Source organism: Carlito syrichta, unplaced genomic scaffold (genome assembly GCF_000164805.1).
Source record: "Carlito syrichta isolate Samal-C Ts95f unplaced genomic scaffold, Tarsius_syrichta-2.0.1 Scaffold305213, whole genome shotgun sequence".
In the NCBI taxonomy this organism is placed as follows: domain Eukaryota; kingdom Metazoa; phylum Chordata; class Mammalia; order Primates; family Tarsiidae; genus Carlito; species Carlito syrichta.
This window is the reverse complement of record NW_007249309.1, coordinates 170,026-197,972: the sequence shown is the minus strand read 5'-3', so window position 1 is coordinate 197,972 and position 27,947 is coordinate 170,026. Positions and strand designations below refer to the sequence as shown.

General features: G+C 40.0%; 1 protein-coding gene across 1 annotated transcript in view; it reads left to right on the top strand.

Annotated features, from left to right (window-relative positions):
* The first annotated feature begins 14,931 nt into the window (after positions 1–14,931).
* SELP (selectin P) overlaps positions 14,932–27,947 on the top strand; it is a 40,523-nt gene continuing 27,507 nt past the window's right edge. The window contains exons 1-3 of the mRNA XM_008061350.2: positions 14,932–15,024; positions 24,728–24,818; positions 26,506–26,892. Of these exons, the coding sequence (XP_008059541.1) occupies positions 15,022–15,024; positions 24,728–24,818; positions 26,506–26,892 (481 nt within the window). The 5' untranslated portion in view covers positions 14,932–15,021. The remainder of the gene's footprint in view (positions 15,025–24,727; positions 24,819–26,505; positions 26,893–27,947) is intronic.

Below are 27,947 nucleotides of genomic sequence, written 5' to 3'. Positions count from 1 at the left end.
AAAAGAAAAACAAGAAAAAGAAAAAAAGAAATCTTTTTTTCTTTATTTTTAGTGTATGTGTGTGTGTGTGTATGTATGTATGTATGTATGTGTGAATTTACCCATAATTGACAAAATTATATATATTTATGGTGTACAACATGATGCTTTGATATATCTATACTTTGTGGAATGGCCAAACTAAGCTAAATAGCATAAAAGTTACATCACATACATATCATTTTTTCATGATGAGAATCATTTAAAATCTACTCTATTAACAATTTTCAAGTACAGATGCTCTTCAGCTTACAATATGGTTATGTCCTGATGAATCCATTGTAAACTGAAAATATTGAAAGTCAAAACTGCATTTTCAAATATCAGTATTTCCAAATTACGATGAGTATCTGGATGTAACCCCATCATAAGTCCAGAATGTACTGAATATGTGTTGCTTTCACACCTCTATAAAGTAAAAAGAATCATAAGTTGAACCATTGTAAGTTAAAGGTTATCTGTATGTAATATATTGTTATTAACTATAGTCACCATGCGGTACAATAGATTCCTTGAACTTATTCTTCCTAACTGATTTTGTATCCTTTGACTAACATCTCCCCAATCGTCATACTCCACCAGCCCTTGGTAACCACCATTCTACTCTCTGCTTCTACGACCTCGATGTTTTTGGAGTCTACATGTAAATAAGATCATGTGACACTTGTCTTTCGATACCTGGGTTATTTTATTTGACACAATATCCCCAGGTTTATCCATGTTGTCATAAATGATGGAATTTCATTCTTCTTTTTAAAGATGGATAGTAGTATTCCATTGTGTATATGTATCATATTTTCTTCATTCATTCATTGATAGACACTTAGGTTGATTCTGTATCTTGTCTGTTGTGAATAATGCTGCAATGAGCATGAGAGTGCAGTATCTATTTGACTTCCTGCTTTCATTTCCTTTGGCAATATACCCAGTAGTGGAATTGTATCATACGGTAGTTCTATTTTTAGTTTTCTGAGGAGCTTCCATATTGTTTTCCATAATGTCTGTACTAACTTGCATTTCCAACAATAGTGCGCAAAGGTTGCCTTTTCTTCACATCCCTGCCAACACTTGTTATCTTCATCTTTTTGATAATAGCCATTTTAACAAGTGTGAGGTGATATCACAATGTGATTTTAATTTGCATTTTCCTGATGATTAGTGACGTTGAATATTTTAAAATATAACTATTGGCTGTTTACTTGCCTTCTTTGAGGAAATGTCTTCAGAATCTTTGCTCATTTTTTTAATTGAGTTATTTAGGGGTTTTGCTATTGAGCTGTTTGAATTCCTTATAGAATCTGGATATTATCCCTAACTAGATAAGTGGTTTATAGATATTTTCTCCCACTCCATTGGTTGTCTCTTCATTTTGTTGATTGCTTACTTTGCTTTGGAGAAGATTTTAGTTTGGTATTATCCCATTTGTTTATTTTTTATTTTGTTTCCTGTGTTTTTGGTGTCATGTCCAGAAAATTGTTGCCAAGACCAGTGAATGCCATGGAGTTTTCACCTGTTTGCTTCTAGTAGTTAGTAGCATTTCAAATCTCACGTTTAAGTCTTTAATCCATTTTCAGTTGATTGATGTATATGGTATGAGATAAGAATCCAATTTCATTTTTCATATATATGTATATATATATATATATATATCCCGATTCCCTAATGCTATTTATTGAAGAGATTCTCATTTTATCATTGTGTGTTCTTGGCATTTTTGTCAAAAATCAATTAACTGTAAATGCATGCATTTATTGCTGAGCTTCCTATTATGTTCTGTTGGTATATATGTCTGTTTATGTGAGTGCCATGCTGTCTTGATTACTATAGCTTTGTAGTATATTTTGATATCAGGTAGTAGGATGCCTCCAACTTTGTTCTTTTTGCTTAAGAACTCTGACTATTCAAAGTCTTTTGTGATTTCATGCACACTTCAAAATTGTCTTTTTTTTCCTATTTCTATGAAAAATACCATTGAAATTTTGAAAGAAGTTAAACTAAATCTGTATATTTGGATAGTATAGACATTTTAACACATTCATCATTGGCAAATTTTTCACTTCTCTAACACTGATTGCAGATGAAAATTAAAAAAAAGAATCTGAAACTGGTTGCCGCAAGCTTCTGTCATTAAGCACAAGTGAAATGGTCCTTTCTAAATTGTCACCTTTTTCACAATGCAGCTGAAAGTTGCAGACATATCCAGTAGTTGCCTCAGACAGCAATCTGACTAGCATTCTGTACTTTGTATTTTTAGTAGGATTATAAACTGAATGTATATTATACAGAAACAGAATTTGCAAAGACATAAATTCACATCAGTGGCAATCAGGAACAGAATTTAGATGACATAATTTAATGTCAGTGACTATAGATGAGTCAACATAGTAATTTTTTTCAATCCACAGTCATGGAACTTTTTCCATTTATTTGTATTTTCTTCATTTTCTTTTATCAATGGTTTATATTTTTCAGGGTACAAATCTTTTATTCTTAAATTTATTCCTAAGTATTAGTATTGCAATCTTTGTAGCTATTGTAAGTGAGGATTGCTTTCTTATTTCTTTTTCAGATAGTTTGTTGTTAGTGTATGGAAAGTCTGCTGATTTTTTGTATGTTGATATTGTATTCTGCAACTAAATCAAATTCATTTATTAGTTCTAATAGTTTTTTGGTGGCGTCTTTAGGATTTTCTATATATATGGTCATATTGTATTCAAACATAGACAATGTAACTTCTTCGTTTGTGTTTTGAATTCCTTTTATTTATTTCTCTTGCCTAATTTCTCTGGCTAGTACTTCAAGTTCTTTATAGAAGTGGCAAGGGTAGGTATCCTTGTCTTAATCATGATCTTACGGGCAAAGCTTTCAACTTTCCATGGTTGAGTATAATGTTAGCTTTGGGTTTATGCATATGGCCTCTATTTTGTTGTGGTACATTCCTTCTAAACCTAATTTGTTGAGAGTTGTTATCATGAAAGAATGTTGAATTTTGCCAAATGATTTTTTTTTACTCTTCTGATATTGTCATATGGTTTGTGTTCTTCACTCTGTTGATGTGGTGTATCATATTTATGGATTTGCATATGTTAAACTATCTTTGCATACCAGGGATAAAATCCAATAGATCATGGAGAATGATCCTTTTAAAATGTTTTATAGTTTCATAGTTACCATAGACCTATATAAAACATAGTGTAGTTATAATAGGCTATTTTAAGATAGTAAAACTTCTATCACATAAACAAACCCTAAACTTTTATTCACCTCCACATTTTATGATTTCAGTGTCACAATTTACATGTTTACATTGTGTATCTCTTAACAATTTGTTGTAGCTATAATTATTTTTGGTAGTTTTGTTTTATTAACTTTCATACTAAAGATGTAAGTGATTTATGTACTATATTATAGTTTAGAGTACTCTGAATTTCACTATGTTTTCACTTTTACCTGTAAGTTTTATACTTTCATATAGTCTTCCTGTTACTAATTAGCATTATTTTCTTTCAGGTTAAATAATTCACTTTAGCATTCCTGCAAGGCAGATCTCGTGGTGATGAACTCCCTCAGCTTTTATTTGTCTGGGAAAATCTTTATCTCTTTTTTTTTTTTTTTAATTTCTGAGGGACAGTTGTGTCAGGTAAAATATTCTTGGTTGGCAGTTTTTTTCTTTCAGCACTTTGAAAATATCATTCTACTCTCTCTTGGTCTACCTGGAAAGATTTTGCTGAGAAATCCTCTGGTAGCCTTATTGTAATTCCTGTGTATGTAGCATGTTTATCTTTTCTTGCTAATTTCAGGATTATTTCTTTGTCTTTAATTTTTGACAGTTTGATTATAATATGTCTTAGTGTAGTCTTGTTTCAAATCGACCTGCCCACTTTTTAAATTTTTCCTGAGGATTGTTTTGGTGATTTGTGGTCATTTATGTTTCCATATGAATTCCTGTATTGTCGTTTCCAGGTCTAAGAAGAATGCTGCTGGTAATTTAATGGGTATTGGGTTAAATCTGTAGATTGCCTTAAGTAGGATGAACATCTTAACAGTGTTGATTCTTCCAATCCATGAGCGTGGAATATTTTCCCATTTGCTTATGTCATCTTTGATTTCTTTGAGCAGTGTTTTGTACTTTTCATTGTAGAGATCTTTCATGTGTTTGGTTAGGAAGATGCCAAGGTATTTTATTTTTTTGTGGATATTGTGTATGGGATTGTGCTTTTTATTCAAGTTTTTGTTTGTTTATTGTTGGTGTATAGAAATGCAACTGTCTTTTGCACATTTATTTTTCACCCTGAGACTTTGCCAAAGTCCTTTATCGGTGCAAGGAGGTTTTTGATAGATTCTCTTGGATTTTCTAGGGATAGCATCATGTTGCCTGCAAAGAGGGATAACTTGACTCCCTTTTTTCCTATTTGGACATCCCTGATCTCCTTCTCTTGTCTGATTGTTCTAGCTAGGACTTCCAAAACTATGTTGAAAAGGAGGGGTGAGAGTGGGCATGCTTGTCTTGTTCCAGTTTTCCGGGGAAATGGTTCCAGTTTCTGTCTGTTTAGTAATATGTTGGCTGTGGGTTTCTCTTAGATGGCTCTTACTATTTTGTGGCATGGTCCATCTATGCCTGGATGTTCAAGGGATTTATCAGGAAGGAGTGCTGGATTTATCAAATGCTTTTTCCACGTCTAATGATGCAGTAATGTGGTTTTGTTTTGTTTTTTACAACTATTGATGTATTTACTTACGTTTATGGTCTTATGAATGTTGAACCAGCCAGGCATCCTGGGGATGAAGCTTACTTGGTCGTGGTGGATGATTTTCGTGTTGTTGTTTCAAATCAACCTGTTGTGTTGTTGAATCCAGTTTGCTAGGATCTTGTTGAGAACTTTAGAATCTATGTTCAGCCAAGGATATTGACCCGAGTTCTCTTTCTTTGTTGGTTCTTTACCTGGGTGGTTATCTATGTGATGTTAGCTTTGTAAAATGATTTGGGGAGTTCCATCTTTCTCAATTCCCTGAAATACTTGCAGTAGAACTGATATCAATTCTTCCTTGCATGTTTTGTAGAATTCTACTGCAAAGCCATCTGGTCCAGGACTTTTTTTTTTTGTAGGTAATTTTCTTATGACATAGTCAATTTCCTGGATTGCTATTGGTCTCTTTAGGGTTTTGACTTCTTCTTGTTTCAACCTGGGGAGGTTGTGTGATGTAAGAAAGTCCTCCTTTTCCTTTTGGTTTTCAAGTTTGTTTCCATACAAGTGTACATAGTGGTCTCTGATAATCTTTTGTATTTCTTTGGGAGTCAGTTGTGACTTGATCTTTTGCACTTCTGATTATGTTTATTTGGGTTTTTTCTCTTTTTTTCTTGGTCAGTCTAGCTAGGAGACTATAAATCTTGTTTATACTTTCAAAGAGCCAGCTTTTAATTTTCTTGATTTTTTGATATTTTTTGTCTTCTTTGTCGCAAATTTGGGCTTTTATTGGTCATCTGTATTCTTCTGCTGAAGTTACAGTTTTGGTAGTCTTGCTTTTCCAGCTTCCTTAGGTGATATTTTTAGGCTAATTACTTGTGATCTTTCCATTTTCTTCATATGTATTTGTAGAAATATGAATTCCCCTTTTAGTATTGCTTTCATGGCATTCCAGAGTTTTTGGTAAGATGTTTCTTCATTTTCATTTGTTTCCAGGTATCTTTAAATCTATGTTTTGATTTCCATGTTGAGCCAGGAGTTGTTTAGCATTATGATGTTTTTGTGGAGTTTGGGGGAACTTTGTTGGTGTTGTTATTTATTTTTATGCCACTGTGGTCTGAGAAGGTGCAATCTTATGAAATTTGTTTATGCTTGATTTATGGCCGAGGATGTGGTCGGTCTTAGAGTATGTTCCATGTGAGCACCTTTTATTTAAAGTGTAACATATCCAGGACATGTGACTGACAGCTGTCTTGTCCAAGGATTCATTATATTCTTTATTTCCAGAATTGGTTTTATTGTTTTTGTTGTTTGTTTGTGTTTTGGAGACAGGGTCTCACTCTGTCACCCAAGCTGGAGAGCAGTAGTGTAATTATAGCTCACTGCAACCTCTAACTCCTAGGTTCAAGTGAAAACTCCTAGGCTCAAGTGAACCTCACCACAGCTACTTGAGTACAGGCACACACCACCAAACCTAGCTAATTTTTTCTTTTTTGTACAGTTGAGGTTTTTTCTTATGTTGCCCAAACTGGTCTTGAACTCCTGGGTCCAAGTGACCCTCCCCACTCAGCCCTCTAAAATGTTGGAATTTACTGGTGTGAGCCACTATTCCTGGCCAGAATTTTCTTGTATTAAAATGATTTCAATCTCTCTGTTAAATTTCTTATTTTGTTTGTTTCTGATTTCATGGAATTGTTTCTCTGTTTTCTCTTCAAATTTGCTGTGATTTTTTAAATAATTATTTTTAATTTTTTTTCAGGCAGTTTGTGGTACTCTACTTCTTTTGATCAGCTACTGGGAAATTATTGTGTTTTTTGTTGGTACATGTTAACTTGTTTTTTTTTATTATAAAGATGTGGGGTACAATTTAGGGTTAGGTATACAAACATTGATTATGCAGGCACCCTCGTTGATGAGGTATACCCCTCTCTACCTTAGCAGTTTCCCTCAATTGCCAATCCCACCCCCATCCCCTTACAGTTTCCCACTCCTGCCAATCCCTTTCTCATAGTATTATAATTGTTCAAGGTCCGCTAATGAATGAGAACATATGGTACTCTGTTCTTTGTTTCTGTGATAGATCATTGAGTATGATCAACTTTGTCAAAGATGAGTTGGTTGAGGAATTGAAGCTTTGCTTCTGGAATCTCTATCCTGTTCCAGTGGTCTATGTGCCTGTTCTTGTACCAATACCAGGCTGTTTGATTACTGTAGTCTTAAGTAAAGTGTGAAGTCTGGAAGTGTGATACTTCCTGCTTTGTTTCTTTTCTAAGGATTGTTTTGGCTATTCATGGTCATTTATGCTTCCATATGAATTTCTGTATTGTCATTTCCAGGTCTGAGAAGAATGATGATGGCAATGTAATGGGTATTGTGTTGAATCTTTAGATTGCCTTTAGTAGGATGGGCATTTTAACAATGTTGATTCTTCCTATCCATGAGCATGGCATATTTTTTACATTTGTTTGTGTCTTCTTGGATTTCTTTGAACAGTGTTTTGTAGTTCTCATTGTAAAGATCTTTCACTTCTCTGGTTAGGAAGATGCCAAGATATTTCTCTTTTTTTGTTGTTGTGGCTATTGTGAATGGGATTGTGCTTTTAATTTGGGTCTCTGCCTGCTTGTTGTTGGTGTAAAGAAATGTAACTGTCTTTTGCACATTTATTTTGTATCCTGAGACTTTGCCAAAGTCCTTTATCAGTGCAAGCAGGTTTTTGGCAGATTCTCTTGGGTTTTCAAGGTATAGGATCATATCATCAGCAATGAGGGATAACTTCACTTCCTCTTTTCCTAATTGGATACCCCTGATTTCCTTCTCTTCTCTATTGCCCTAGCTAGGACTTATAGCAACAATGTTGAACAAGAGAGGTGAGAGTGGACAGCCTTTTCTTGTTACAGTTTTCAGGGGAAATGTTTTCAGTTTCTGTCCATTTAGAAATATGTTAGCTGTCAGTTTATGTTAGCTGTCAGTTTATTGTAGATGCCACTTACTATTTTGAGGTATGTTTCTTCTATACCTAGGTGTTTGAGGATTTATATCAAGAAAGGATGCTGAATTTTATCAAAAGCTTTTTCTGCATCTAATGAGATAATCATGTGGTTCTTGTTTTTACATCTGTTGATGTATTTAATTACATTTATGGTCTTGCAAATGCTGAACCAGCCCTGCATCCTGGGGATGAAGCCTATTGGGTCATGGCAGATGATTTTTGAGATGTGTTTTTGGATCGGATTGACTAGAATCTTGTTGAGGATTTTGCATCTATGTTCATAAGGGATATTGGCCTATAGTTCTCTTTTTTTGTTAGATCTTTACCTGGTTTGGGTATCAGTGTGATGTTAGCTTTGTAAAGTGATTTGGGGAGAAATCCATCTTTCTCAATTGCCTGAAATACTTTCAGTAGGATTGGTATCAGCTCCTCCTTGTTCATTTTGTAGAATTCTGCTGGAAAGCCATCCAGTTCAGGGCTTATTTTTGTAGATAATTTTCTTATGACAGAGTCAATTTCCTGTGTTGTTATTGGTCTATTTAGTACTTCGGTGTCTTCTTGTTTCAGCCTAGGGAGGTTGTGTGATATCAGAAAGTCCTCCATTTCATTTAGGCTGTCAAGTTTGCTTCCATACAGGTATACATAGTAATCTCTGATAATCTTTTGTATTTCTTCAGGGTCAGTTGTGATTTGATTTTTGTATTTCTGATTGTGTTTATTTGGACTTTTTCTTGGTCATTCTGGCTAGGGGCCATCAATCTTGCTAATTCTTTCAAAGAGTCAGCTTTTTGTTTTGTTGATGTTTTCTATGATATTTTTGTCTTCTGTGTCCCATATTTGAACTCTTATTTTGGTGATTTGTATTCTTCTGCTAAAGTTTGGATTTTGGTGGTCTTCTCTTTCCTGCTCCCTTAGGTGGTTTGTTAGGCTCTCAACTTCTGGTCTTTCCATTTTCTTGATGTGTGCTCATAGAGATAAAAATTCCCCTCTTAGAAATGATTTTATGGCATCCCAGAGGTTTTGGTAAGATGTTTCTTCATTTTCTTTTTTTTTTCAGGAATCTTTTCTTCTTTTTTTTTTTGAGTTGGAGTCTCACTCAGTTGCCCAGACTGGAGTGCAGTGGCCACTCCTGGCCACCGCAGCCTCGACCTGCTGGACTCCGGCAATCCTTCCGCCTCAGCCTTCCAAGTAGCTGGAACTACAGGCGTGCGCTATCACGCCCGGCTAGTTTTTTTGATTTATTGTAGAGATGAGGTCTCGCCAAGTTGCCCAGGCGGGTCTCGAACCCACGGGCTCAGGCAATCCACTCACCTCAGCCTCCCAAAGGCACGGGATTACAGGCTGAGCCACCGAGCCCGGCTTGTGCCTAATTTATGTAGGTGAATTACTATGTTTCTAGGGGTTGGTCTTCTCATTAGATGTCTTGTGGGGTTTCTCTGTATCTCTTGTGCTTGGCTGGTTACATCTCTGGTGAGATGGGGAAAAGTTTTCATGAATTACCTCCTGAAATACTTGCTCCAAGTTGTTCTCCATTTCTCTTTCTTCTTTTGGGATACCAATCAGGTGTAGGTTCAGCCTCTTGATATAATTGCACATCTCTTGTAGGCTTTGTTCTTTCTCAGTCTTCTTTCTATGTTTTTTACAGATCAGTTTAATTCCATGTTCTGGTCTTCAAGTTCTGAGATTCTTTCTTCAGCTAGATTAATTCTGCTTTCCATGCTTGTCATCTTGCTATTTATTTCCTGGATGAAATTTTCTATTGCTAAAATCTCTGTTAGAAGTTCTTTCAGTGTTATATCTTATCTTTCTTGAGTCTTATTTACTCTTTCTATCCACTTCCTAAGCCCTGTCATGTTCTGGAGATAGTTGCTGGTGATTTCCATTGTTTGGGCACCCAGGTCTGATTTTTCATGAGTTTTGTCTTTGGTACACTTGAAATTGACTGAGGCCTTCCCTTGGTTTTTCCTCATTTGTGACAATATCTCTTGTTCTTCTCTTTAATTCTGTTTTTCAATGTCAGTGGGAAAGGCTTTCCCTTCTGATGGTTTCTCAGTCCTCTATTCTTCCCTGATCCGCCTCTGGATTCATTCTATTTTGAAATAGGATGATGGATGGGAAACTTTGCTGTCTTTTGTAGTTTTTGAAATTCGAATCAAGTAGGGGATGGGGCACTAGGAATCAGAGTCTACTTTAAATTAAAATGTTCACTTATTGTAGTATGTGTTCCCTGAGACCCACTCCCCACCACCACTCTGTATGATGATGCAAAGCAGAAACCAATGCAAAAGCGATTGAACACGTGCATACACACCCCAAAACAAACTGGAATAACAACAAAGTGAAGCAAAACAAATAACAACAACAAAAAAAAAAAAACAAGAAAACTAAACACACACACACATGCCTAGCACAAAGTAAATAGAGAGTTAAAACAGAAAGATCAGAGGAAAATTTAAAAAGGAAAAAAAGGGATTCGGGTCAAACCCTCACACATATATTGACACACACCTTAAACTATAAAAAATGAATATAAAAAAACCCCCAGAAGAACAAAAGAGCAAAAACCAACAACAACAGCAAAATCAAAAGATGAACATTCAATCATCTACATACACATATAAACAGAAAATGACAAAAGAAGAAATAGAAAAGAAAAAAATTTTTTTGGGGGGGATGCAGATCAAATCCTCACATACACATTCATGCACAAGAAAAAATATTTTAAAAATAGATGAACTAATAAACAGTCCAAAAATTTTTTTAAAAATTAAAAAAATAATTGAAAATTGAAAAAAAAAAACCTGCCCTCTTGTGGCAGGCTCTGTAATTGTTCCTCTAATCAGGTTTCTCCTGCAGAGCCACCTCTTTCACTCTCTCCTCAGTATTTGAAGCAGGGAAGGAGGAGGAGTAGTGAAGGTGGGTGGGGCTGCAGGCCTCCCCTCCCACTCTTGTATGGTCAGGGAGCTCTCCTCTGGTGAGGAGGTACGGGATTGTCTCTTCCTCAGATATGTACTCTCACCAGGGTTGCCCCAGCCAACCCTATCCTGGAATGGAGTTCTCCTATTGTGACTGACATTCAGCTTTGCCTGGGTTTGTCCCTCTCAGTCCTGGCCCAGCTGTGTGGGTCTGATGTTCAGAGGACGGGTGGGGAGGAGGGGCTTTGGGTCGGCCTGGACTCACCACTGATCTCTTTGGAGTCCTTCCTCGTCCTTTTCCAGCCATACCCTTTGTTGGGTCACACTGGATTGGGATGGGGGCGGGGTACCTGGAACTCAGCATTCATCGGGTTCCTCTGAAGTTTGTGCTTTCAGGATATTCCCCCTGGGCCACAATCAATCCCTGAGTAGTTGATTCGCCAGTCACAGAGATCACGTCTGTTGCTCCGTGGTGAGCACATTGAAGCACTTTCCTGCTCCATCTTCAAGATTGTGGTAGAGTCCCTCTCTCATTCTCTTCCATGGGAACTTGCATCTGTACTCCCTCTGCAGCCCCTGCCAGAGCCCTGCCAGGTGCTGAAGCAGTGAGGCAAAGCCAGGAGCTGGCAGTCTCTCTCCTGCTTCAATGGTGAGGGAGAGACTGGGGCAATAGTTTCTCCCCACCGCTTTTTCAAAGGAAAACTTCTGTCCATTTTTAAAAAATGGTGCTCAGCTTCTGCAACCTGGGAAGAGCTATGGACGAAGTAGAGAAGTTGCAACACCAGCTGTTGCACCAGGGACCTGGCCACCCTCTCACGAGCCCCACTTAGACAGTCTCTCCCAGCATTTTCTTCCCAGGGAGAGTTTGTTGATTAAAAAAGAAAAGAAAAAGAAAATGGTGCTTGACTTCTGCATCCCAGGAATTGCTGGGGTCCAAGCCTAGCCACTGTGGCACCAGTCGCTGCACCAGGAAAGGCCCAACCGCCAGCTCCTTAGCTCTCACTCAGTCAGCCACTCACACACCCACTCGCTCACCAGCACATACACAAAATTTTTCATAATCACTCACTCACACGGGGACTTGCATAGTCCGAATGACTGGGCTGCCATCTTCCCCCTCCCCCAACTTGTTTTTATTATGTTTCCTTTTGCTTTGTACTGATGCCTGAGCATTTGGTGGATCAGCACCAATTCCAAACTTTATGGGCTTGTTTCTGTGGGAAAATACCTTCCTGTATGGGAGCGTGCAAAGGTGCTGATGGGAGGAAGCAGCAGTTCTAACCCTGGTGAGAGCACAGCTATGTAGTCTCCATGCAGATCTGTCAGATGGCATTGATTAAGACTGCAGGGGTCCTAAGAGGCCAAAGTATGGGTGTCGACCAGGGCAATGAGGCTGTTGAGGATTTTAGTCACGATGACTGCCAAGATACTCCAGGTCTCATCTTTTCCCACCTGGGAGGTCATGACAGAAATCATCCCTCCTGGCACTGGGTCTGCTTAAAAGTTTTCTCACGGTGGTGGTGGCATCAGTGTCTGATGATGAGTGCCATGGAGTGACCACAGAACCAAGACTTGAAGCACAGGCAAGTGGAGGAACTACAGTACTGGGTTCAGGAACAGCAACGGCATCAGTGCTCAGGGAACAGGCATCCCTACTGCCACACTGGTAATAGTGTTTAAGGTGCAGATGCTTGTGAAGTAACTGAGAAACCAGGGACTGGAACATGGGCATGTGCAGAGCTGCAAAGATGCTAGAGTCCAGGGTGTGAGGTAGCTTTTCTTGGTGACTGAGCTGATGACTGGAGCATGGACAGAGAGACCTAGACTCTGGGGCCCAGGGTGTGAACTGGTTCACCATTGTGGAGGTGCTCGAGTTTGAGTTGTGGGAATGTACAAGGCAGTCTCAAAGTCAGAGTCTGGAGTGCAGGTGTGCACATTACTACAGCAGCTCCGGGATCCAGGACATGGAATATTTCTCTACAGTGGCTGGACCGGTGTCTAGAGCATGAGCCCTCACAAAGCAACCTTGGTTCAGTGTCCCTGGGTGAGAACTAACTCACAATGGCTCCAGTGTCTGAGGCATGAGTGAGTAGGGTAGCCACAGAGCCAGGGTCTAGAGTGTGAACACTCTCAGAGTAGCCATAGTTCAGGAGTTAGGGGCACGTATGGGGTCATGAGACGTGGCAACTGCAGCCCCAGTACCAGAGCAATACAATAGCAGCTGCTTCTGTGTGTGCACTCATATCTCCCTCTCTAGGGTTCTGCTGTGGGAATGGCTTTTGGTTTCCTCAGTGGCAAAAGATGTCAGTGTCTCAGCAGAGCAGACCACTGAAGGCCATAGTAGAGTAGCTCCCACCGCATGACTGACTCTGACAGCCTCTGCCTTTCTTGTTTGTTCCTAGCTGTTTCCAGGCATCTCACATATGCCAATCTCACAAGTGATCCTTTCTGTGCAATATTCTCTGTTGTTTTTTGCTCCACTGTGGTGTTCCATATTCTTAAGTAAGCCTTTAGTTGATTTTGGCTTGTGGATAACTGCCTATATTGCTTTTTCTGTGGGGCGAATGAAGGGTGGTATCTCCTATGCCACCGTCTTGCTGATGTCACCTCCCTAGGAATCTTTTTCTTCTTTCCTCATGCTCACTAAAATTTAACATCATTGAACTTAAAAATACTTCTTATCAATCAAACATACTATTTTTGAACTTGCTATCAATAAGAAGCTTTTAGTCTACATAGCACCCTCCCTCATCTTCATCTGAGATTTTTTTTTTATGGGACAATGACAAAAAGGGGGACTGGGGAGTGAAAATAAAAACAGAGGTAAGTGAGAGCAATCTTATAAAAATAGTAGCTAACATTTCTACTGCACTTATAGCATGCCAAGTATTGATCCAAACACTTTAAATGCATTTAATTGTCTTAACACTTCTATGCATTTGGTGACTGTCACCCTTAATTATTCACATAGCTGAGGAAATTGAATCATAAGGAGGCTAATAACCTGCCCAAGTCACAGCTGGTAAGTGAGGGAGCCAAGCAGCCTGGCTCTTGGGTCTGAATTCTGCCTGCCTGCATCATGCTGCCTTGAAATTCCCCATTCTTCCCTCTCCCTCAACTTCCCTTATTTCCCTGAGATCATTCCTTGATCACCAACTCCTTCACCAGCCTTGTGACTTTTACTATATAAGTAATTCCTTCCCCTTGGTCCCAAATTCCAAAATACAAATGCAACCTCATGCTCCTTAATTCGTCTTCACCTGTAGACTTCCTTCTAAATCTTTCTATTTTATTCCATTTTCAATCTATCCATGAGATTGTTTACAAGCTGTCACAATTATGAAGTGAATGGAGAATAATGCCTACTACTGTACCGCTAGTATTCTAAGAGGATACATTCCTTATGGCTTTCTGACTTGATACCAAATGACTGATGCTTAATTTTTCTGAGACCAATCTGAAAAGTAAAAATAATAGCTAACATTTAAGTGCCAACTGTGTGACAGAAATTAGTTCAAGCACCCTCCATATATTAACTTATTCGATCCTACAACAACCCTGTGAGGTAAGTTCTGATTCACAGTTGAGAAAACAGAGGTATAGAGAGTTTGAATAATTTGCCCTATCGCTAGCCAGAGGGGGAACCAGGATGAGCCTTGGGCAGGTTTGACAGCACTGCCCACATCTTTACTGCTGTGCTAACAATTTTTCAGTCCTACACACTCCATGGGAAAAGGAAAACTAACGCTTCCATTTTTACATCTTTTTGTTTCTGATATAAGAAGCAGAGTTCCTTTCAAATGACCCGAGCATGTTTTATATGTCATTTCAAAACTGTTACCAACAGTCTTCCCCAAATGCCAGAAAACGTTCAGTGTCTTTTTCCTTTTTCAGTTAACTATTATTATTTTGCTTCTATTTTTTTCTCTTTTGCCTCAAAAGGCTGCTGGAATAGTAAACATTCACTGACATTTAATAATAACTAGAAAACTTACACCAGGACATTATGATTAATACAAAGCATATTTTCCAAATTTACGACCCTAAATTGGGGCTCATGTAATACTCAAAGGAAATCTGATCCCTGGGGTGGAGGTACTGTTCCTGCATTGCTCAGCCCGGGATGCCCATGAGTGATTCACACTTGTCCCTGTCTCCAGACTGTCTCCAGTGGAAGAAGGTGACCCCCTGACCCCTTGGCAATGGCTGTATCTAAGCTGCCAACATTGCTCCTGCATTATCAGCACACTAACTTAATGGGAAGGGCTGTGGTGAACTTCTGGAAAGTGAATAGGAAGTTGTTTTTCTACACAGCCTGACACTGAGGGAAAGTGGTAAGCTATAAGAAGCCTGGTTGGGCAGAAGGCAGAAAACCCGCAGACTCACAGAGGAGATGGTGAGTTCCTTTTTTTCCTTTTTCCTTTGCATGGGAAGTGGTTGGAGTTGAAGAGGTTTGGAACTGAATCAGGCAGGTAAAGGTTCAGAATGTGAAGGAAAATAGCCGTGAAGTTTTATGTTGAGTCGCCTGTTAAGAGTTTGCAAACCTTTCTTTTTTTTAATTATAAAGATGCAGGGTACAATTCAGGGTTAGGTATACAAACGTTGATGCAAACACTTTTAAACCTGCTGGCCACTTTAACCCCTCAACATCCTTGTGTGTTGATGCTGTTATTTCTGTTTTACAAATAAAGACTTTGTGGCTTACAGATGCTAGGTGTCTTATCTATGCTGCACTGTTAAGCTACTAAATGATGTCATGGTCTGGGTCCTGTCTTGTGGCTCCACAGCTGCTGTTCTTCTTACTGGAACTTACAGAAACCTTCTAAGAGTAGATCTTGGCAAACCTGCCTCTCACTTTTTCAGGGTTGCTCTTCTCTTATCACTGTTTTATCCAACATAAAAACTAAACTAAAAAAAAAAAAAAGGCTGGACTCAGTGGTTCAGCCTGTAATCCCAGCTCTTATCCCAGTATAAATAGAAGGCTGAATGAGTGCCCGGGGACATTTCTATAATCGAACAGTTTCTCATCCCCACCCCTCCTATTTCTCTTTGTGAACCCTGTAAGTCTTCTGAGACTGATCTGGAATATTCATGAAGTCTCAATTTCTGCCCTAAGTCTCAATCTTATTAGTGGCTTAGTTTCTTCTTCTAGAAAATGAATATAATAATAGTTCTCTACCTTATAGTGTCATTGTGAGAGCTAAATAAGACTATACTGAAAAGCAGTTAGACCTGAGCCTAGTACACAGTAAGTAATTAGTAAATGTTAGCTGTTATTGTCACAAGAAAGAGAAAATTCTTGGGGTATAATGGGGTTTGGGATCCAGGGAAAATTCAAGGATAACTAACCATTTTGAACTCAGTGTTATCCTAGATAAGATGCAAAGGAGCTGGTGGCTACAGGTGGCTCAGCCTGTAACCCCGCGCCTTTGGAAGGCTGAGGTGAGTGGATTGCCTGGGCAACTTGGCGGGTTCGAGACCCGCCTGGGCAACTTGGCGAACCCTCATCTCTACAATAAAAAACTCAAAAAATGAGCCGGGCATGGCAGCGCGCTTGTAGTTCCAGCTACTTGGAAGGCTGAGGCGGAAGGATCGCCGGAGCCCAGCAGGTCGAGGCTGCGGTGGCCAGGAGCAGCCACTGCACTCCAGTCTGGGTGACAGAGTGAGATTCCAACTCAAAACAAAAAACAAAACAACAAAAAAAAGGTGCACAAGGTTATGCTACTTCTAATTTTACTCCCAAGTTTTCAAGAGTATCCTATATAGTCCTAGAATCCCAAATCTTGCAGTCGGCTAGAGAGGAGCCAGACAGGTCTCTGCATTTGGGCACCTTTCTATGAGATTCCAGGAAAAAAAAAAGCTAGTGCTTATACCTGATCCATCCCACCTCTTTGCTTTACTACAGCACACTTTTCAAATATAATGAGATTTTTGGTTTTTTTGAGTTGGAGTCTCACTCTGTCTGTTGCCCAGGTGGCACACTCACAGCCACCGCAATGTCAACCTGTTGGACTTCAGCGATCCTTCCACCTCAACCTTCCAAGTAGCCAGAACTACAGACGCACACTACCACACCCAGCAATTTTTTTTTTTTTTAATTGTAGAGATGAAGTCTCGCCAAGTTGCCTGGGCTGATCTCAAAACTGCGGGCTCAGGCAATCCACTCGCCTTGGTCTCCCAAAGAGCTGGGATTACAGGCTGAACCACTGAGTCCAGCCTTTTTTTTTTTTTTAGTTTAGTTTTTATGTTGGATAAAACAGTGATAAGAGAATGATGAAGAAAACAGGAAGGAATAGAAGGCTGAACTAAATTTGAACCACAATGACATAAGAATGTGGTTACTTTTGTCTTATCTTTTGCATGCCATGCTTCTGAATTGGTCCACTTAGTTGAATGAGCAGTTGTTTCTCTCTTCCTTCTATTCTTTTTTGGTATCCTCCTCTGTTTCAAAGATATAAATATATTGGATCATGGAGTTCTCTAAAAATCTGATGAAAGCTACACCTCCTCTTTCCCAGATGAAAATGCAAACATCCCCATAAACACCAACCTTTATAGATAACCACTGGGGGTTCCCAGATCTTCATCTGGATCCCAGGGTAAGAACCCCACTCTATCGGCTCCTAGTCTCGCTTCACCTAGCACCTCGAAACCAGGCTGGAGCTCTACAGCAAAGTGCTAAGGACTCTAGCCCCAGAATAGTTTACACTATTTCACAGGCAGGACCTCCTCCTTTTCCTCTGAACACATTTCACCCTGAAGATTCAGAAACCTCAAACTGCCTGTGTTAAGTTCAGAAGATTCAGATACCTCAAACTGCCTGTGTTAAGTTCTGCTTCAAGTTCAGAGTGGCTTCAGTTAACTTCTAGGACCTAAGAAAATGAAGTTAAGATTTGGATGGTGAGGTGTTTCCAGTCAGACAGATCTCAGAGGAAGAGTTCTTGATTGGGAACTTCACCACACTGATGTCAGCAGGCTAAGAAGCAGGTCCAGATTCTCTTCCTTGTATACCTCTTAAACACCTTAGGTCTGTGGCTTCTAGTTTTACTGTTACTTCTATTACCTATTTTTTGAAATACACCTAAAAAATTCAGACCCTCCTGGGCTGACCACCAGCTCTTAGAATGGGCGTCTTCAGAGTTCTGTAAGCTGATACTTACTAACCAAATCCTCAAAAATCAAAATGGCTTACAACTTAACAGGTGGTACTAACCTTAGCGAGTGCATACCTGGCAGTTTCATAAATGACATTCATTACATTGTGTCCTAGATGTAATCCCTCTGATTGAAAAGCAAAGCAGAAAGTTTATGAAGTCCAATACAGAGCAAATCCTTTCATTTGTAGAGATCATTCAGCTATTGTCCAATGGACTAAAGCCCTTTTAAGCATGGTACTTTACTTTTAATGTTAATATTTCACCCTAAACAATGGAAATCAGTAATCTAATTTAAATACATGCTTGGATTCTAAATGTTGATGTCCAGGCCCCTTCCTGTCTTCTGTCTTTATTTGTAACTTGCTGTTTGTCTTAGAGACGATCTCTTTTTTCCCCACTCTGTTTCCTTTTCTACCTTTAAGCTGGGGCTACTATGTGCTGCGCCACCACCACCACCATCCAGAAACTTAAGGGAATGAATATTACATCAGTGGTAATGCCGTGTGACATCTGGGCTTTGCTACCAACAAGTTGTGTAGTCCTGCATCCTCAATAATTCTCAGGTCTATCTCTCTGCTTTGCATTCCCATTGACCCCTGGCCAAGCTAGGCCCTCTTTAACTCCCACTGGGACTATTGTAATAGCCTCCTCTTTTTGTAGTTCAACCTTCCTGCTCCTGATTCATCAAAAAACAAAAAATCACTGTTAAATGTATCTTTCTATGATGCTTTCTGTGCAGAACCCTGCAAATGGTTCGAGACCCGCCTGGGCAGGCGAGACCTCATCTCCACACTAAATCAAAAAATCAGCTGGGTGTGGTAGCGCGTGCCTGTAGTTCTGGCTACTTGGAAGACTGAGGCGGAAGGATCGCCGGAGCCCAGCAGGTCGAGGCTGCGGTGGCTGGGAGCGGCCCCTGCACTCCAGTCTGGGCGACAGAGTGAGACTTCAACTCAAAAAAAAAAAAAAAATTGTACTGCATATGGAATTTGTGTTAAATGAGTAGAGTTTAGCTGTTCTTGCCCCCCACACACAAGTAGGTAACTATGTGAGATGAAGGATATGTTAATTTGCTTCACTATAGTAACCTTATTACCATATATTCCATAACATCCTATTATGTATCTTAAATACCCATTTATTTTATTTTATTTTATTTTTGAGTTGGAGTCTCATTCTGTCGCCCAGATTGGAGTGCAGTGGCCGCTCCCTGCCACCGCAGCCTCGACCTGCTGGGCTCCGGTGATCCTTCCGCCTCAGCCTTCCGAGTAGCCAGAATTACAGGCATGCGCTACCACGCCCAGTTGATTTTTTGATTTATTGTAGAGATGAGGTCTCGCTGCCCAGGCGGGTCTCGAATCCGCGGGCTCAGGCAATCCACTCACCTCAGCCTCCCAAAGGCGCGGGATTACAGGCTGAGCCACTGAGCCTGGCTGCAGCACAATTTTATTACCTATATCCCTCATGGTATACATTAAGTTTGTAGACTGGTTCATCCTACATATCTGCTACCTTGTGTGGTGGCGGGGAGGAAATGGCAAGAATATGTTTCTTCACAGCTTTCTTATGGTCTTCACAGCATAATACACTTTTACTTAGATTCTGCTGCTGGTGTAGTAACTATGATATACTTAGTTATACTTATCATGTATCTGTCCAACACTTTCTTGTTAAGCACATTTCTCTCTAATTTTGAGTCTGTCCTCTGCCATTATTCATTTGTTCATTTATCTTCAAAATATTTGTTCAGCATTAAGCACCTGCTCTCCCGTGGCTGGGGATTCAGACCTGAGTAGTCCTTGCCCTTGAGCAGCCTGTCAGTAGCTCCCTCCAGCTATATGCTCACACGTTTGCTTTGCATTTACATTGTGGACCTCTGGCTCAGGAGAAAAGTTAGAAATGGAGAAACTGATTAGAGGCCACTGGCACACAGATGAGAAGGAAGCCCCAAGAAGGAGAAGCGAATAGGGTCATGAAGGCAGGAACCCAAAGAAACCCTCACCTCTGCAGGGAAGGCAGAGGGTTGAGGTAGATTCAGAGGGAGACTCAGAAAAATTGCTCAGAACATTAGAGAAGGTTCAAGAGAAGAGCCAAGGGAAGCATTTTAAGCAAAAGGAAGTAGTTAACGGTATTTATTGCTACAGAGAGGTCAAGGACAGGCGATAAGGGTGGAAAGTCTTCATTTGGTTTGGCTATTAGAATGTCCGTGGCTAAGTCAGCAGGAGCAGCTTGGTGGGATGGTGGGGAGTGGGCTGGATTGTAAAAGACAGGAAAGGAAGTGAAGAAAGCCTAGCAACAGATGAAGGGGAGAGGTCAGGCAGTATCTGGGCAGAAGGGCAAAGGGTCAAGGCGGGGACATTGTGCCTTTCTAGAAATGCAGAGCTGTGGTCTACAACATAGCAGGAGAACAGGAACTCCTTTCTGTGGCACTGTTCCTGCCAACTTGGTAAACCATGGGGGATGCTGGCCACCCACGGGACTCCTACTGGCGCCTGCCACCTCTCTCTATGAAAAGCAAGGTCCAGGGGAAACGCTTGCGCCTTCCACTTTCTCTGCTTCTCTCTTCACCCCGCAGTCACTTTTAGTTCTTTAGAAAAATAAAATCAAAGATAACCACCATGCTTAACAAAGGTTTACACAGGCGCAGGATGTTATTCTAATGACCCAGACCCGGACTCCCTCCCAGCAACTTCCAGTTGAACCAATCTGCCAGAGAATGTTAAAGATTTAGCAGAGCACGTGGCTGCTTCTCCTAGAGAGGAATTTCCTCTTGTTCCAACACTTGCTTAGTAATACAGGGCACAGTCCTTAACTCTTTAGCATCCTAGGTCCAGCACCGTCCTGAAGACTATAAGGTGGAGCAGGAGTAGGTGTGATATGGCCTGCCCACCTAAGCAAGTTTCAGAAGGAAAGTATGACTCAAGGAGGGTTTTTAATCCTCATCCATCCTCTGTATCTCCACACAAAGCCCTCATCAGTCACCGACGAGTCAAGGTGCTGCCTTACAATTAAAACAGTGATCTGAACTTGGGGTCCATTAAACATGCAGATGCAGTAGGTCCATGAAACACCTGAAATGGTCTAAAAAGTTTCAAGTGTGCATTTTTTGAAGTCTGACTATGGCTTCTGTCAAAGTTCATGAACCCTGAAAAAATAAGAATCTCCATGTTAACCAGATGTGCATTCAAGTGAACAAGCTTGAGCACATCACTTAAACTCATCGAGTCTCAGGGATGGGGAGTGGTGGTCGCCTATCCTTGAGTACTCATGGTCCAAGGGACCTGCTGCCAAATGCCAGAGAAATGCTGAATTGATTTAGCAGTCATCTTTATGGTCTCCTACAGCTCTGAAATAATCTGTAAGAGGCGACTCTTGGTATTTGGTGATTAAAAGAAACAGAAAAGTATGGTCAGGGTAAGCAGAAGATGTGCATTGGCTTGCATTTTCCTTTCTCAGATCGTGTCTTAATCAAAAGCCCCTACCAGTCTAAAACCTTAACATATTTGCAACTTCCTCTCCCCCCCACCCTGTCTCCCTCTTGGTGTGTTTTGTCTGGTGTGGTAGAGAGTTTGCTGAGAAATTTTTGCTTAAACCATATCTTATTTAAAAATTTAAACAAACAAGTTAAAATGGGAAACAGCTCTGTTTGGAAATTTTGTCAGAACCAAATCTTATTTAAAAGTTTAAACAAACAAACAAGTCGAAACGGGAAACAGTGGGTAGAGCCGGGCACTGTGATGGGGATCAGGAGCCTCCCCTGCTCACCCCCACACCCTCCTGAGCTGGCCCCAAAGCCAGAGAAACCCCTGAAACACTCTGTTCACGGAGCAAACCACTTCTCAGGGGCACAGGAAGAGCACTACTAAATGTAAAATGACAGCCTTCCTCCCCCAGCCTGCCTGAGTAGAAGGCCAGCACAGGCTCAGAAGTGAGCAGTGGTGTCCCTTCATGAAGGCTGCATTGCTGTACACTTCAGAAGCCGTAGCTTTGTTTCTGTTTCTCCAAAAGTATCCTAGAACACTATGTAACCTCTCATATCTTTTTAAGTGGTGATCGCAAATCTTTCATCATAAATTTTAAGAGAAAAGATTGGATTTCCAAGGTTGTAACTGTATTATAAAGGTTGGCCTTTTAAAAAGCTATTACATCATTTCTTAAAGCTTATCCAATGGAATTGAGTGCTAACTGGTGTGATCTGATCATCTTTAGGACTTAAAAAAAAAAGTTCTCAGTAAGAAATTTTACAATAATCATTGTCTCCTTTTTAATACTTTTTTCTGTTCTACTTTCCCTAAGAATTTTAACCTCATACACAACATTGTAGGCTTAAAGTATGTTTTAATTGTCTTTTCATACTTCTTTGCAAAAATAAATATAATACATCAAAATTTGAAAGATTTTAATGTTCTGAAACTGTAAGTCTCTGTGTTAAAATATTTTTTTGAGTTAACATGACAATTGTTTTCAGTACGCAAATAATCTATCATAAATATACTACAAGTTTTGATAAGTAACTTAAACATTTATATTTTTATTTTATTTTATTTTATTTTATTTGAGTTGGAGTCTCACTCTGTCGCCCAGACTGGAGTGCAGTGGCCGCTCCCGGCCACCGCAGCCTCAACCTGCTGGGCTCCAGCAATCCTTCCGCCTCAGCCTTTTGAATAGCCAGAATTACAGGCGCGCTACCACGCCCGGCTAATTTTTTGATTTATTGTAGAGATGAGGTCTCACCTGCCCAGGCGGGTCTTGAAGCCGCAGGCTCAGGCAACCCACTCACCTCAGCCTCCCAAAGGCGCGGGATTACAGGTTGAGCCACCGAGCCTGGCTAAACATTTAAATTTAAAATGCTATTGAAGAAACATCTCTAAATGCAATGAGGGGCTTTTCACCATTCATTTATATATCTATGAATGAATATTATTTATCAACAAAATTAGACAATTTCAACTTCAATCTTATTCCTATACTTTATTTTTTAAGTATTTAAACATTGAGAAACTTCATTCACATGAATAAGTAAATGAAAATACAAATTTCATTACAGCAATGTCTCTCAATTCTTTGAACTCCTTCCAAGTCATATGCCCCAAATTATATAGTGATTTATCATCAACATTTAGTCAAAGCTGACAACTTAGCTGACTCCTCCCTCAAAGTTCATGAAAGGACAGAAATGGAAACCACTAGAATTGAACAAGGATTTGCTACACTATTGAATTATGCTAAAGATGATTCAAAATATTGGTATAGTTATTCAGAATTCAAATTAAGGGGGAAGGCTCCATAGCAAATAAGAGTTAGATGAGTAAAAGTATGATTTTCTCTTGTATCGAGGGAGAAGGGTGTGTTTTTAGGCAGATTGGTTTTAGAAAAGTATACCTGTGAAAGTTGAGAACCTGAATATAGATGTAATTAACACTTTCCTTGCTGATAGAACCCTCAGAAAGCCAGGCTCATCCTGGTTTGAAGACTTCTGCTCCAGCCTTGGAATGGCACTTTTTGGGTATTGTGTAGAAATACAGTAGTAATAATATCTGGAGATACAACACAATGCAGAGAAAATGGTAGGATTATGTCCAAAATAAGGGATTGTCACCCTACTTCATGTGCAAAAAACAACACCATAAATCATAACATTATAATACTCTCAGTATTTAAGCATAGGTCCTGCAGAGGTCAGCTGATGAGTGTCATAGCTTACAAGAACATGAAATGTGCCTCCTTATCAAAGTCAATATTCAGAAGGTCCTAAGTAGAAGGGTGCTGGACTTCTTATACAAAGGTAACCTCCCTCTCTGGGAGACGTGCACTGGTTGAGTTGTGTCCTTCCTGGTATGTGGTCAGTAGAGTATACACACACACACACACACACACACACACACACACACACACTCACTCACTCCATACGGCAGCCTTCATCATCCATCACTGGGTAGCGACCTATGGCAATTCAGAATTTCTATAGAGGAGGAATTTTAGATAGTAATCTGTCTGAAAGAGTGGTAAAGCTACAACTGTATAGAAAATGCACTACTTGTATGTTGGTGGTCATGAAGGGGTGGCTTTGGAGGGGACCTGATGCAGCAGCTAGGCTTGGTCATGTTGCACATTCTATCATTCAGAACAGCAACACAGCGAGGATTGGGAAGCTTGGGGGTTTATAAAAGTAAAAAAGTAGAGTGGAAAGAGTGCTTATTCAAAGTCAGACTCTGCTTCTGTCACTTTGAATATGTTATTCAGATGTTCGAAGCTTTAGTATTTTCATGTGCAACATGAGGAAGTTGGACAAGGCTAGTATCACCAGAACTTAGTTACCTAAAAACATATTTTAAATGTTCATAGATTTAATGAAATCCCAGCAGAGGAAGCTCATGAGAAATACTAGTTGCCATAGACCCAAGGGAAATACGTCTGCTACATATGTTATGAAATAGTAAATATACACACACATATATATATTAAATATTGAATACAACTACAGAGATATGCTGAAATGAAAAAAGCAGAAATATTAACATAAAATAGACATTATTTGTGTGGTTCAAAGAATTCTCATGTGACTTTCTATTGTTCTTGGCTGTGATATGCCAGTTCTTAAAATGAGATAATTGCATAATAATAATGACAGCCATATTCACGTGTTCTGTATTTTTTTAGCATACATATTAAAATGTATCTTAAAATATTGCTGACACAAAGCACTCAATAAAGATTTATTGAATAAGAGAAGAAATGAACTCTGTCTTCAGCTTTGCTACATTGTCCATCTAGGGCAGGACTCAAGCAGGGCAATGAGAAGCAAGGATGAAGCAGAGGGCTGGAATTACCTTCCCAATGGAAATAGGCAGAATTATAACTCAACATAATGATTACTAACAAAATTTTTTGGACCATGTTGGTGGTATATGAATACTAAAAGGAAGTTTTCTTTTTTTGTTTTAGGCCAGCTGCCTAAAAGCCATCTGGAACCAGAGATTCCAGAGAGTGGTATTTGGAACTGCCCAACTCCTTTGCTTCAGTGCCCTGATCTCTGGTAAACTTTATACTAACCCTTCATTTAGCCCTGAGTAATTTGGGAAGAACCCAGAGTCCACTGGGAGAAGTTAAGGATTGTAACCAGTTGTTAGAAGGCATGGGAGAACTGACCAAGCCCAGACTGCTAAAGAAAAAGGGTACCTAACACCGTCATAGTAGTGGAAAAGGCTCCAGAAAGAACCAAGCCTGGAGCCTGCTTGTTGGCTCCACCTCACCGCCCGCCATGTTTGCTTTTGCTTCTGTAATATATATCTAGGACTCATGTATTCATTAGGCACAGGCTCACAATACTGTTAGGGACCCACAAAAATGTTTGAATTTCTTTAAAAATTATTTTCTTTGAGGTCTAAAAAGTTTTAATATATAGTAATACATTCATCTTTCTATCAGTGCAGTTGCAAAATACAATTTTTAGTATATTTTTATGGAGGAAGGAGCCTACAAAGGCAAACTTTCTAGAGTCTGTGAAAGTCTTAACGTAGCCCTGGCTGTATCAGAGTAAAGTCTTAAGGCAAAACTACCCTGAAAATGTCAGAGAGGGAGGTACAAACATGACCAACCTTCATGCAGGCAGCAGAGAAGAGGGTTGACTAGAAACAAGTCTTTATAAACAGGAAAGGAGCCGTTTCCAGGCCTGATTGCTAGCTTTGTACACCTCTTCATGTGGGAACTGGCCTCCTGCCCCAGGCGAGCTCCCACAGGCTATGATAACAATACTTTGCATCATAGAACCTTTATACTTTTGAAGGACACATTCTTTATTTCATTTGATATCACAAACACTTGTAAAGAAGGGCTATTTTGAGCTCTATCTTAATAAATGAGTAAGCAGATGGGGAGGAAGTAATTAATCAAAAAGAAACAACTAAGAGAAATGGAATGAGTATAGATTGCAAAGCAGAAGATCTGATTTCCAACCCTGGCTCTGCCACAAACTTGCTGTATTTCACCCATGCCACAAGTATTTGCTGTAGGCCAGTTAGTGCCAAACTCTATGCTTGGTGCTTAGGATCCAGAGCTCAAAAGAAATCACTATCAGAGATGTGCAGTCTAGCTGATTGGACCCTATTGTAGAAACAGACACTACAATACATTGCAATTAGGGCAATGCAGGCAGGACAGGACAAAGTGCAGGGGGAGCCTACCCCGGCAAGGCATGCAAAGTAGGAGGAACACAGATTGCCAGGCATAAGAGGGGAGGCGGACCAGATAGGAGGAGGAACACGTGCAAAGGCACAGAAGCGAAAGTAAACATGGCGGGCGATGAGGTGGGGCCAACAGGCAGGCTCCAGATCTCCAGGAATCTTATTTTCCACGTGAAGAGGTAGACAACATTTGATGTATCATTTAATTTTGGCTTGGACAAATTACTTACTATGTCTCCTTTTATAGAGGAAATGACCTCTAATCTCCCTTCCAACCCGATATTTTATGATTCCGAATCTTTTACATCCAGAAGCCTCAGAAGAGGACATTTTCCTATTCTGACTTCATGTACACTTTCAAGTGAAAGGTGGGAATCACTCTTTTTTTCTTCAAACAAACTACATTAGACATAAAATAGTCACGTTTGGGGTATTCACCTTTTTGTCATAAATTCATCTGGCTATGCGAAAGCACACTTAGGATCACAGCCTCCTTCTGGTGAGGGATGCTAACCTGGCACTTAATCTCCTTTACTCTAGAATTAACAAACCAGAAAGAAGTGGCAGCGTGGACCTATCATTACAGCACAAAAGCTTACACATGGAATTATTCCCGGGCTTTCTGCCAGAGACACTACACAGATTTAGTGGCCATCCAGAATAAAAATGAAATTGCTTACCTCAATGACGTCATACCCTACTACAGCTCTTATTACTGGATCGGGATCCGAAAGATCAATAATACGTGGACCTGGGTGGGAACCAAAAAGGCTCTCACCCCGGAAGCCGAGAACTGGGCTGAGAATGAGCCCAACAACAAGAGGAACAACCAGGACTGTGTGGAGATCTACGTCAAGAGTCCGCAGTCCCCCGGCAAGTGGAACGACGAGCCCTGCTTGAAAAGAAAGCGGGCACTGTGCTATACAGGTAGGACCTTCTCGATTTGAAACTTGACTGCTCAGCAAAACATAAAAAACACCTTCCTTTGTTGGCCAGTGTAACCTCTGAGTCGATAACATGGAGGCACAAAGACAGGGACATGAAATCAAGGAGTAAACTCAAGCAGCATTATTGAGCACCTGGAAGAATATGATACCAGAATTAGAGAGAATTGATTGTTTGAAACTACAGAGGTATTTTAATATCTCCTGGCCCATTTCTCATCTTATAACTGATAAAATGGACACTCAAGAAGTTTTAGTTTCTCATGGCCATAGAGCAGGACAGAAGTAAAGTTAGGACTAGAAACCAGTCTCCTAAATTTTAGGTCTAGGGCTTTTTATCACCACTACATCCTAGTATAACAGAGAGTATAAATTGAGAGGGAAGTTAACCCAGCCTCTAGAAGACACAGCTATAACTAGTATCTATTGAATGCCAGTATGTTCCAGGCATTGTATTGCTAGTTCATTTCGTTCACATGTCATTTGTTCATTTAGTATTAGTTGCATTCAGTCCTCATGACAACATCAATCAGGTTTTTCTATCACCCTTATATTGCTGAAGAGGGAAAGGCCTTCAGAGCTACTAAGTAATCTGCCCAAGGTTCTCGGCTAGTTGATGATGGAGCCAGTTTCAAACTCATGTTGACTCTAGAGTTGGTGTTTCTAGCCATGTATGCTCCACATTTTCATGAGACAATAGGAGGACATGACCAAGGATCACAAATGCTTTACAGATTATCTTCAACAGCAACATAACTTCAGGTTCATTGCACTTTGGTAGGAGAGTGGAGAACCAGGAAAGGAAAGAAGTAACTGAAAGTGAGATACTGTGAGTATATTTGATTCTCAGCTCTACCAGTCCCAGAGTAAGCAGACATGCATGAAAGTTTCCTGCAGTCATGAGCCCTGTGTCAGAGCCGACTTCTTCTTTCTGATGCTGCTTCCTGTCTAGCAGGGCCCCCTCTTGCCCTTCGTAGCACATGAAGATTGTGGCTAGGGACGGTAGGCCTTCCCCTAAGCAAGAAGGCCTTACGTACT